The following is a 12,589-nucleotide window of genomic DNA, read 5'->3' as shown; positions in this document are numbered from 1 at the left end:
TGTCTTCCTGTTGCATGGATAGACTGAAGCTGCAGTCACTTTGCAGCTTTCTTTGAGCACGTGCTGCTGGCAAGGAGCAGAGACTTCACTGATCTGTTTTATGGCGAGTTGGCAAGACCCCACCCCCTAACTCTTACTCCATGGTAGAAATGCATATTGGAAAGCTGAGATGCCGTGCCTAAATTAGGCACGTCACTTTTAGACATGTAAATGAAGGCTAGATTAATTTCACCTCAACCTCCAACACGCATGAGCAGATGGCTGAGCTGAACTCTTCTTTTTTGTGTGTGTGTGGCTTTTTTTGCTCTTTTCCAGGACATCCAGTCAGAACCAACATGAGGAACAAACTATGGCTCAAGAGTATTTCCTTCTTCCTTTTATTCCAGTACAGTAAGTTCCCAGATGTATTTTCCTAGGTGTACACTCACAAGCCTTATCTTTTTGGCTGTTAATGTAGGCTCTGCAGAGATACACAGGGCATGATAGTGCCATGGGACAACAAGCAGAAGACAGAGTACTAGTGGAGAGGGTTCTGTGGGACAAGGAATTATGGGAAAGTCTTCATGGGGGCAGTGGAGGATGGATGGGAGAGGTTACACAGCTGGGCAGAGCTCAGCCAAACTGCATCCCACTCCAGGGAGCAGCATCCATGAGGACATTGTGGAGGTAGTGCCTGCCTTGCACTGAAATGTCTTCTGGTGAGATGGGATTTGGGTCCCTACCTGGAACATTTGCCACAGGGAAGGTTTTGATGGCTGAGATCTGGGTATCCGTGGGACATATGCCCACTGTTGGCAGGCCAGCCACAACAGTGGAGTAAACCTCTCTTTCTCTGAACTCCTTTGCTCAGGACTGTGCTGTACAGATGGCCACTGCCTCTTTCTTTATGATTTTTACCCACCATCCAAACTTCAGCTTGACTCAGAGCTGACTTTCTGAACATGTCAACTGGACAGAAAAAGGCAGTGACAAGAGTGCCTGCAGGGAACAGGTGCAAGTTTAACATTTCACATGCTGCCTCTAGACAGAGCCTTGGACCTGCTCCAAACTTGAATTAGCAGAAAAGATGAATTCAGATGTATCTTTTGCCATACAGGGCCACTGTGATGTCTAGTCTGTATTTTGTGTAATACAAGCCAGGGAATTACCATGTATAATCTCATTTTGGACCAGACTAGATCTTACTGTTAAAAGTAAAATCCTTTTTCTTTGTTTCTGAAGCTGCCAAGAATGAAATTCATCCTAGATTTGACTGGGTTATTCTAACATGTAATTATTCCCTTACCAGTAAAAAGTTCACCTCTTCTAAATTTTGTTAGCAAATTCTTGCATAAAGAGATATGCTTGCAGCTTCCAGCTGCCTGGGAATAGTAGACTCTTAATTAATATCATAATAGCATAGAAGAAGGATAATTAGCAATGCTTATTAGCTTATTAATACTTGCTACCCTCGCTGAAGGAAAGCAGAGGTATTAGCCCCCTTTTTTACAGAAGAGTAAAGTTAGGCTAAGGAAGAAAAAGTGTCTTGTTCTCAACTGAAATAAGAAGTGTCTGTACCAGGGGCCTCAGGAAGCCTGTTGAGGGCTCAAAATGAAAAGTTAAAATTGAAATGAAACAAAATGAAATTAATGAAAATTTCAGGACAAAATTCTGAAGTCAGAGTGAAATGAAAAAGTCAAAATGAAACAAAATAACAACCACATAGTTTGAATCACATGCAGTTTAATAAAACACGTGTACACACTTGGAGCCAGAGTCTGTTGCAAACATCCCCAAACTTCTGTCACCATTCTACCTCTTCAGGGATCTCGTACACAAATCTGAGTGCTGCTCAGAACTCACTTAGGGAAAGCACTGTGCACCCTGGTGCCATATGACTTGCAAGAAATTTTATGGTGAGCAAAGTCGGGGGAAAAGTTGGGCATTGCTTTCCTTTTAATTTACCCTGGCCTGGAATTAGGCTGCGCCCTATACTGGACATACCTGCTGTGCGTTGTTACTGTGAATTCAAAGACAACTTGTTTGTGAGGATTGTTATTTGATCTGGGGGGTGGAGCAGATATTTCTGGTCCACAGAACACAGCCACACTTTTTCTCTTTTAATTTAAAACTACTACCCCTACACTCCTTGTTAGAGAGTCCCTCCCCATCTTTCTTATAAGTTCCCTTTTGCAAGGCTGCAGCAAGGTCTCCCCAAAGTGCAGCTTCTCTAACTAGGCAAGCAGCAGAATGGCAAAGGGAGGAAAACTAACAAAAGTATTGGCATCAGAGGATTTGGGTGTCTGATGGCTGTGAACTAGTATATGCCCATCAGGAAAGGGACAGTCTTGAGAATAAGCAAGGACGCATGTAAACAAGGATACATGATTTGATGTAACTACCTTGATACCTTCCCCTAGACAATGACAATTTTACTCCCATCAAGAAGGGGCAATATTGTACATGCAAGAGATCAGTTGTAGTAGACATGGTTTGCACTACCATGATATGCTACATCTCCTACAGGTCTCTCCTCATAGTTATTCCTAGGGTAACAGGAGAGGTTTTTGTCAGCCCATGATGCTGTCAAGAAAGGGCTCACCAATGCAGACATTTCTCACTGTACTGTGGTCTTCCCTGCCTTGAAATTCAGGGAGATAGACTATGTCATGCATAGAAGAATAGTTTTTTTGTACAGCATATCTCAGATGCTGATGTGTGAAAATTGCTTCTGCAGAATAAATAAAAGCATAAATGCTGTTTTGTGACCACTTACAAACAAGTTAATTTTCTTAATGACCATAGTGTTACTTCTACATTCCCCTCACATTCTCTTTAGGAGTCTGTTTCAGTTTAAGTGATTGATAAATTGTGCCAATGTAGTATCAGAATGATATATGGAAATTATAATAACTGCAAAGAAAAAAAAAGCTGCAAAATCTTTTTGCCAAAATTCCATGAAATTCTTATTCCAAGTTTATGGAACTGGATGTGAAAAGCATTGATGCTGCAGATATCAAGCTGTAGAAAACTGTAAACAGAGAGGATGGTAATGAAAGAATTACTAAAATAGCACTTTCAAAATGTGCAAAGTGCAATGAATGATAGATTGGCAAAGGGCAGTTCTAAAAATTTAGGAAATTATGTCATTAAAATGCTTGAATATGCTATTATTTCTGGTTGGGACACCTTGTCTTTTTTATGTGCTACATAAGCTAGGCCTCTTGCAGAAATAATATGCAACTCTGGTGCCTGTGTAAGAGGAGACAGAGATATGTTTGAAAATTCATTCACTGCTTGGGAATTTTCTGGTATTTCTGCATGTAATTTGCTGCAACTGCATTTAAAAATATTTTTCTTTAACAATTACTTGGCTGTCAATGACTCACCTTCCTGCAGAGATAGAACACATCTGTGCTCCACGACTGGAGATTTTCTGGGGTCTGGTTCTCTTCTGATGTAGTAGGAGTCTTGAGGGCTGTGTATGTTGATAAAAAGTTCTGCTTGCTTCAGCATGGAAGCTGACATTGTTTTTTCTTTTCAAACCTACAGCTGTGTATTGTGAAAACCTCACTTGTTTTGTGGACTATGTACAGACCCTGTCCTGTATCCTGAGAAATGACCTGAGTGCCAGCTCATATAACCTTACTGCGACATGGTATGTCTTAGTAGGATGAGGCAGCAGGAACTTCTAACACCGCTATACTGCAGTGATGTCCTTCTGCTGTCTTCCTTAGGTAGAGTTCTTCCTCCTGCCATGCTGATGTTCAATTTGTACTTCATACTTCAGTTGTCATCTGGCTTCTCCACTAGCAAAGAATCCCTGGTTCCTGCAGCCAGTGGCTGTGCTGCTTGCTGCTGATTGCTACACTGTCTCTGGCTTCCTTGGTGTTGTTTCCTCTCCTTTGTTGGGAGTACCCTGCCCATTACTGCTTACAATGGGCTGCCACTTTTATGTGCTGGCAAGGGATCATGCAACTTGTCCAAGCTTTGCATAGCTGCTTTTCTGCCCCAGCCAGGAAGTGGGGTGCAGTTCTGGGCTGTGCAGCTCTAATGGTCAGCTTTTCTTGAAAGCTGTTATTTCCACAAACACTTCAGCATCATTTTTCTGTTTTTCTCAGAAAGCTGCTGAGCTGAGCAAATAGAAAGGGGGGAAAAAAAAAAGTCAATGTTCAAAGATATTTTTTATTTGAACATGTTGCCTTTTTTTTTTTTTCCTTATGAATTTCTCATTTTTTTTCAGTAACAGATTAGTCCAACTACATCGTGTAATAGATGTGGACTACTTCCTTTGTTTTGTTTTGGTGTTTCAGGGTTCCTGAGGACAATCCAGAAAAAATTGTGGCTGCCTGCAGTCTCCTGCAATTGTCCAGGAACACCAGCCACACACAGTATATGTGCACTGTGGACATGACTGAACTCCTGGCAGATATCAAAGTGCAGGTGGATGTTATGGAGATAGCTGATAGGCGAAATGTGACTTCCAAAGGCTTTTATATGGTACAGAACAGTAAGTACAAAAATGGTGGGCTTGTTATATATTTCCTGAGTCTATGTCCATCTGCCAGGACAGTCTGGGCACAGAGTGAGCATGTCTGCCAAGGGTGGGGAACTGTGTTCAGTGTGCACTCCTATACACAGGACTCTGTGATTTTACTGCTGTCACTGTAAACTAAAGAACGTTTTATGCTGGAGGCTAAGCTTACAACTGGCCTAACTGTGCAAGTGACCATTACTACATGGAGACCTCCTATGTGATGAGTAGAACAAGGTGCTTTACTTCCCTCATCTCCCAGGAGTTATCAGCCCTTGTGATATTTCCTCCTGCTCCTTAGCTGATGAGGAAGTTCAGAAACAAGCAGCAGAGTCAGGAACAAGGAATATTCAGAGCTGCTGAGGTGTGAGTCTCTGTGCACTGCTCAGGACTGCTCACTCTGAGAGGATGGCCCACCACCACTGGGGCAGTTATGGTACCTAGTGACTCTGCCTTTCTGATACCATGCTGGGCTATCTCTTGTGTCTTCAGTAATGTAACAATGATTAATACCATCCTGTCTTCACCCACAGTCAAACCACAGCCTCCTTTCAATCTGACTGCTGTGTTCGCAGAGGGTTATAATATTTCTTGGGAAACTATCTACCAGAACTCTTTCTACTTTTTGAATGAAGAGCTGGAATATCAGCTGCGTTATAAGAGAAGAACTGACACCTGGGAGGTAAGTGAAATGTCAGTTTACCATCAAGTAAGATGTATCAGCAAAGAGGAGGCCAGCAGAAGGAGGACAGGAGCACTAGTGTGGAAGAAGGGTTCTAAGCGTTTTGAAAAGTTTCTCTTTGCTTGCCTGGATCAAAAACATACAAAACTTACCAAAAAATAAATAAAAAAATTGCGAGGCAGAAGCTGTTTGAAAGGTACAAGATGCTGTGAGGAAGACTAGTAGGTAGGTCATTTGCTTCTTATGCTGTCCTTCATGGAAGGATCCCCCAAGGCCACACGCTACTGACCAGACAGAACATGGTGCCGCAGAAATGGTATGAAAGCAGAGGGGATTCTTTTGCAGGGCTCCACACTGTGCATCAGTGAGAGTAATATTGGAGTAGTCACTCCAGCCTCAACTATTTGGTGTTTAATTGTTCACAGACTCAGAAGACTAAATCTGTTCATGAAGATAAACGGACACTGGTGATCCTGCCACAGGAACTTCAGGGAAACACTGAGTATGAGTTCCAAGTGAGAGCCAGACCCCGAGAAGACAGTGGCTACAGTGGATTTTGGAGTGAATGGAGTTCCCCGCTGACACTGAAAACCAGCCCTACCGGTAGATACTAGCTTTCCCTGCCCTTCCAGTTGGTCCCCAATGTCAGGGAATGCTTCTAGAAATCTAAATAATTAGAGTAAAAGCTAGATAGTAAAGGCAGGCATGTTTGGCTTGATTTATGGGTACACGAACCATAAGTTTGGGCAGGTATATGCTGTCTGTATTGATCTTACTGGGCTACAAAGCACACTTTACAGCTGTTGTGGTTTAACCCAGCAGGTAGTTAGCTAAGCACCACCCAGCCATTCACTCACCCCTCACCCACCTCACCCACAGTGGGATGGGGGAGAGAATCGGGGGGGGGGGGGCGTAAAAGCTTGTGGATTGAGATAAAGAGAGTTTATTAGGACAGAAAAGAAAGAAATAATAATGATAATAGTAATAGTATGCACAAAGTAAGTGATGCACAGTGCAATTGCTCACCACCCGCTAACTGATGCCCAGGCTATCCCTGAGCAGCAGTCCTTCCCTCCACACCGCAGTCAGCCATCCCATATAAATGTTCAGCATGACACCACGTGGTACAGAATATCCCTTTGGACAGTTTGGGTCAGATGTCCTGGCCTTGCCCTCTCCCAGTTCCTCATGCACCCCCAGCCTCCTCACTGGCAGGGTGGTAAGAGAAGCTGAAAAGTTCTTGACTTACTGTAAGCATTGCTCTACAACAATTAAACATCAGCATGTTATCAACATTATTCTCATTCTAAATCCAAATCACAGTACCATACCAGCTACTAGAAGGAAAAATATCTCTACACTAGTTGAAACCAGGACAACAGCATGGGAGGAGGGTTTGGTAGGGCTGGCTGTAGGTTTGTTGCCAATGCAGGAGTGTAGCTTCTACCTTCCTTCACAGTGTCAGACTTCCAGGGTCCTGCTTGCAGCTTTCAGAAATAGGAAAGATCTAGCGGAGGTACCTGCATTACTGGAGTTTTGTGTTGCCTTCAGCTGAGGGGAAAAAGAAGCCTGCTCTCAGGGCTAAGTTCCATATCTGGACTCCTACCTTTGATGGTTGTGCTAGGCATGGGTGTTTCATTCAGTAGCCATTATTCCCACTCTGCAGGGATCTGCCTTATGCACAGAGGTACACTGGTGTTTGCCATGGTGGAACAGGCTCTGAAACCAAAGACTTTGTTCAGAGGGGAGGGCAAGATGACCGTGGTCAATGTCAGCACTGTATGCTGTGCTTCCCCACTCAGGCTGATCCACAGCTCAAACAGAAATACTAAATGGTGCTGCGGCAGCAGGGTGATCACTTCATGGATTACCTGTGGAAGTGTCCCTAAATCAAAAAAAGTCAGAAACACCAGGAGTCTTAGGAACAGTGAGCTGTTCTGCCCCAGTCATGTTCGTTGTCAGCTGCCCTCTGGCCTGGCTACACCAGACTGATAGGCAGCTCCTTTTGTTGGTGTAGTCTTCTCTGAGCACCTTCATTCATACCTGACTGCATGTACAGGGGGCTGGGCCACAGGCCTCAGCATCCCTAAGAGAAAATCTGGGGTAGAAATTCAGGGTCTTCTCTCAGCATTTGCTCCTTTATTGACCAGGGTCTATTTAAACGCAAGGTGAGTCTGAATGAACCCTGTCTCTTTCTCCAGCAGTGACACAGACAGCAGGCATGGGATGGATGCTGTTGTTTGTTGTTGTCCTGGTAATCACTGCTTCAATCACAGCCTTTCTGGCCAAACATCAGAGGTAAGAGCCCCTAGGGAAGCTGGAGTAAATTCCCCTATTCTATTCTGCCAAAGATGGGGCATTCACATGCAGCCTTTTTTGCACCTTGTACAGTTGTACACAGACACAGGTGTGGGCCTGTGAGGGCAACGTAAGGTATCCATCTGGTGCACTACTAAGAGAGCCTTGCTTTTCTCTGGGGGCCTTGCTGCAGGCTGGGTGGGACAGGACACTGGTGCATGGGGATTAATTAGAGGCCACCCATCCATCCTGGGCTGTTTTCCTGGTCCTGCCCATGCTCTGAAAATGCCCAGACAGGAGCAGCAGCCTGCCCCATTCCAAAGCTAATGCAATTCCATCAGCGCAGGCACAGGGTCTCCCCCCTTTTTGGATGGCCACGTGCCCTTGCAGAGGGACAGTGTGCACCCTGCCACAGAGATGGTGCTGTGCTGGTGCAGCACCAGGGCTGGCACAGCCCATGGCTGAAGAACAAGCACTTAAGGCAGAGATTCTGCCCTGTGGGTGCAGACCACTAGCTAACACAGCCTGAGGAAAATGGCACCTCCAGCACTTGGTAATTTTCCAGAGAGGAGAAAAAAAAAGGAGCGTGAGTATTTTTGTGCACAGGTCATGCGGGCTGAGGCATCAGAGGCCTGGCTCACAAGAAAGGCCATTAGATGGCTCCAACAGCACAAGACATCCTTGAATCCCTATCCACTGATTTCAGTGATTTCAGCTGCTTGAATTGGCTCTGGAGATGCCTTGTTTTGGATCTGTAATGTGTGCTTAACCCCAAAGCCTTTCTCTTTTCTCTTCCAGCTTGTGGAAGAAGATGGCTTGCATCCCAGACCCAGCTCCCTTTTTCAAACCACTTTACCTGGTGCATAATGGAGATTTCAAGGTATAAATGGGCTACATGAGTCGAGCACATGACAAAGATAAACTAAAAGACCCAGTACTCTCTCCTGGGCAAGAGATTCTCATTAGGGCAGTAAGAGGAGAAAGCTGTCTCAAAGGAATGCCACATGAGTACAGATGAGGACCAGATCCCAACAGTGTAGGTTCTGTGCTGGGAAGACCTTTATGCCAGGGCTGTGCTGCTCATCCCCTGTAGGTACAGTCTTAGCAGGCGAGCTGAGCTCATATTTGAACTGTGAAGTCTGAGGTTGTGAAGGGAATGGACAAAGGGATACCAGGAGAGTAACTGGGATTCTTCCAAAACTCCGATCCCATACTGCCATGAAGGGTATGGAGTAGATTTCACCTAGGGTCAGATCTCCCAGTCCAGTCTCTGCAGTAACACAGGCTCAACATTAAGCTTTGTAGCTCTCTCTGGAGAGTCACTCATGCAGACAACAGATATGTATATCATCCTGGAAAGGTGAGTAGAGCTCTGGGAGGCAAATAACTCCTGTGTGACAATACTGTATGCCCAGCTGCCTCCCTATTAAGGAATAATCTTTGTGAACTGGGCAACTTTGCCTAGCCCTCACAAATTCTCTTCTCATTTAACACCAGCCAAACTTGTTCATCTGACAAAGTGGCTTGCAAAGACCTCAGGGTTTGCTGGAGTTTTCGAGACACAAAAGTAAAAGAACATTGAGTATACATAAACATTGTTTGTATTAAACTGAAGAGCAACCCACAATGCCATTATCAAACAGTAAAGATGCTGGCACGTAAGCGCAGACACCATTGCCTCTTTCTGAACAAGTTCCTGCTGATCAGCAGCACTGATCAGAGACATTTCAGTGTCTGCTTTTTGTTCCTGCTTTTTCTTGGACACAGTTAGAGGGACACTTGCTGGGCCCTAATGATCTTCATGTACTTTCCCACAGTTGAATGGCTGATGTTTGCAATTGGCTTAAATGGCAAGTTTTGCATGGGCATCATTCAAGCTGAAGCCTGCAGTGATTGTTTCTTTTTCCTTCCTTCCTTTTTCAGCCCAGCTTCTCATATCTGTTTCCAACCAGTACTTGCAGCTATCTCTGAGGCCGCTGGCACTGGTTGTTATCAGAGAAGGGAGCAAGTACCAGGTGGATCCAGTGCAGGAATTCCTAATAGTCAAGGGATAGTGCTCAGTGGAATTGAGGCCACCCTTTGACACCAATAGCCATGCTCCTGTCAGAGAATCCTGTTGCTTCACCATGCTCAGCAGGAATCCTGCTGCTGCTACTTTCTAATTAGGTCATTCAGTGCTGCTAGGAGGGAATGAACATCAGTTACAATATTGCTAAAGCTAAGTTGTTTCTGAGAAATTTAATAAATTTGCAGAATAAAGCAGCAGTCGCCCACACAGCCACAGCATAAGATGCAGAGGGTGTCAAGAGGATGTGGCAACCTCAATAATATGTGAACAGTCATCATTATCAGTTGGCAAAAAAAAAAAAAAAACACAAAAAAACAAAAAACAATTGATCTAAGGCTTATTCAATTGCATCCTGCCTGCATTAAAGCAAGTGTTTAGGAAACTTCTGTGAATAATAATCAGCAAATGACAATAGGAAAGCTTTGCACAGAACAGTCCTGGATTGCACAGGTAACAGTGAAAATGGTAGAGAAAAGTTAAGACAGAAAAAGAGAAGGAAAAGCAGAGGAACACTGTTCACTCTTGTGTGTACATGAGTTCTCACATTCACATTGGGTGGGAATGTGAAAATAATTGTCAAGAGAGCACAGTAAATATTCTTCTTGCTCAGTTCTGAGAGGGGGGTTTCCTGCTGTTTCTTTAAATGGCCATTTGCATGTACACGTTTGCACGTACAGCTTTAATAAGAAGCTCTTTGCAGCTTATGTTAAAAATAAATTAAAATAGACTTGGTGCTTCCTGCACATTGATTACTGTGGCATAATCTATCTCTCATGCAGCACTCCATGTCAGAAGCCTTCACGGCATTTGTGAGGCTCAGTGTTGTTACCTGTTTTATACACAGCAGAAAGTGGCACTTACAAGAGCCGTCGCTCAGTTCAGCCATCAGAAAAGCGTCAGATAGGTCTTGACTTTCAGTGCTGTGCCCAGCCTCTGAACTACACAGCCTTGCTAACAGGACTTACTAGCATTCACTAGTGGCACACACAAATTTACTGTGGTCTGAATGATTCAGCGACTTCTTTGAAAAGAACAGAATCATACTCTGCTTTTAGCTCAAAGAAACCTAGAAGTGCCTTTACTCTCAGATGAAACTGAATGCAAGAGGCTCGTGATCTAAACATAACACATGGAACAAGGCAGAATGTAATGCTAATGGTGATACAGAAGGGCAAGATTCAATGTGTGTCATTCCCCTGTCATTCAAATAAGTGTGATCTGCACCAGGCAGTGGCTACAGCTCTTTGAGGTTCATAGCCCCTGCCTACCCCTGCTTCCTTTGTGTCACTGTGAGAGAAAAGACTAGCCTGGGGCATAGTCACACAAAAAAGATCTGGTGAAGATTTGCCCTGACCCTCTTCCCAGGGTACTGCGAAGTGACAGAGTAGGGTTGTGTGTGTGTTAACTGCAGATACAGCATGTAGAGGAAGAAGCTGACTTTGCTTTCAGAGAGAGGCAGTTTCCTTGAGAAGAGATCTGGGGAGAACTGATGGCTTGGGGGAGGTACATCTGGCTGATGAGCCAGGAATGCAGCTGTAGGCAGTGGCATTCTTTGCAGCATGGAGAAAACTGTAAAGCCATGCCAATTTCTCAGAACTAATTGTTTTCAAATATTTTCAATTATTTGAATCAGTTCTCCTGCAGCTGCCTGTGGCTGGTAATAGCAGCATCTCATGCCCTGCCGTTTTGGAGGAGTCAGTGATTTTAGAGTTTGACTTTGCCTCTAAAAGCACAAGGTCTTTGGTAATTTCTGTGGAAACTCACACCTGATGCTACTAACCTCTCTCCCTCTCTCTGTATCTGTTTTTATGCAGAAGTGGGTTGGTACATCCCATACGAAAATGACCCTTGATTTCTTTGAATGGGGAATAGTCCTTCCGGAAGTCCTAGAAGTTTACAGCATGTGTCCTTCCAACAGTACCTCACAAGAGGAGATGAGTGAGCTAAAAAAAGATCTGCCTTCTAAGCCTTATATGTCCTGCCTGAGTACCCCAGGTCAGGATAGCCAGTCCCTGCTGTCTAGTGTGAACAGTAGCAGTGGGATTCAGGACCGGTCATATGGACATTTGTCTATTGACACTGTGACTGTAGCTGATGAATTTACACCTTGTAAATGTCAATGCAACTGTAACCGTATGTATAGGGGACATGAGCATACCACTGATGAAGACAGAGCTGGAGAAAACGGTTACCCCAAGGTTAAGATTGATGATGAAGACAGAAAACTATCCAGTGACTTCCATCTGTCTGACTTGAGTACACAGGACAAAATACTTGCCTCAGGCTCTGTGTCCACAGACCACCTGAGGACAAGTGTCCCAACCCACCAGAAAGTTGAAAGGGCTTTGAAGCAGGGATGGGAAGCATACCTAGAAGCCCTTTGCTTGCATCCTAATCAGTGGGATTTGGAAAATCCAGCTTCTCTACCTTCTCCTGATGGTGAAAGTGTTTCCTACAGTGAAGTCTGCTATGACTTTTTCCCTCACAGTGCAAGGCCTGGTGACAGTTATCCTACAATCTGCCTAGATTTGGACACTATTGACAGTGGCTTTGCAGACTCGGACTGTGGGAGTCCAGTTGACTGTGAATTTGAGCAAAACAGTCAGACCAACAGTGGGTCCATTCCTCTTGAGCAGGAAGGAGAGGACTTTCCACGGAGCTATGTCAAGCAATGGGTCTCTCATCGCTCTGACAACCCTGTCAATGGGACACAGTAACTAAGGACCTGATGTTCCTTTGCAGATTGCAGGGCCTTTTCTATACAGTACCGGAAGCAAAATGTCAGCAAAATTCAGAAGAAAAAAAACAACCAAACAAACAAACAAAAAAAAACAACAAAGTTTACTTTGTGTAAGCTCTACTGCATACAACTGAAAACTATTAGGTCCATAGAAATGTAATGCCTATTTCTGTTGCCACTTATCTTGTTAATGCTGTATCAAAAGTAACATAATTAATTTCTTATAAGCTTATAAATAGTACAAAACTTTAAAGTAATTTTCCCTGGCACGACTTGAATTTAGATGTA

At 44.1% G+C, this 12,589-nt stretch overlaps 1 protein-coding gene across 1 annotated transcript; it reads left to right on the top strand.

Annotated features, from left to right (window-relative positions):
• Positions 1-335: 335 nt before the first annotated feature.
• IL21R (interleukin 21 receptor) lies at positions 336-12,278 on the top strand. The gene is made up of 8 exons (XM_032197433.1): positions 336-390; positions 3,532-3,637; positions 4,293-4,489; positions 5,047-5,195; positions 5,621-5,798; positions 7,397-7,493; positions 8,292-8,373; positions 11,376-12,278. The coding sequence occupies exons 1-8, from the start codon at positions 336-338 to the stop codon at positions 12,276-12,278; spliced, it is 1,767 nt and encodes a 588-aa protein (XP_032053324.1).
• Positions 12,279-12,589: the final 311 nt, after the last annotated feature.

This window comes from Aythya fuligula, chromosome 15 (assembly GCF_009819795.1).
Source record: "Aythya fuligula isolate bAytFul2 chromosome 15, bAytFul2.pri, whole genome shotgun sequence".
Lineage (NCBI taxonomy): Eukaryota > Metazoa > Chordata > Aves > Anseriformes > Anatidae > Aythya > Aythya fuligula.
This window is presented reverse-complemented; position numbering and strand designations above follow the sequence as displayed.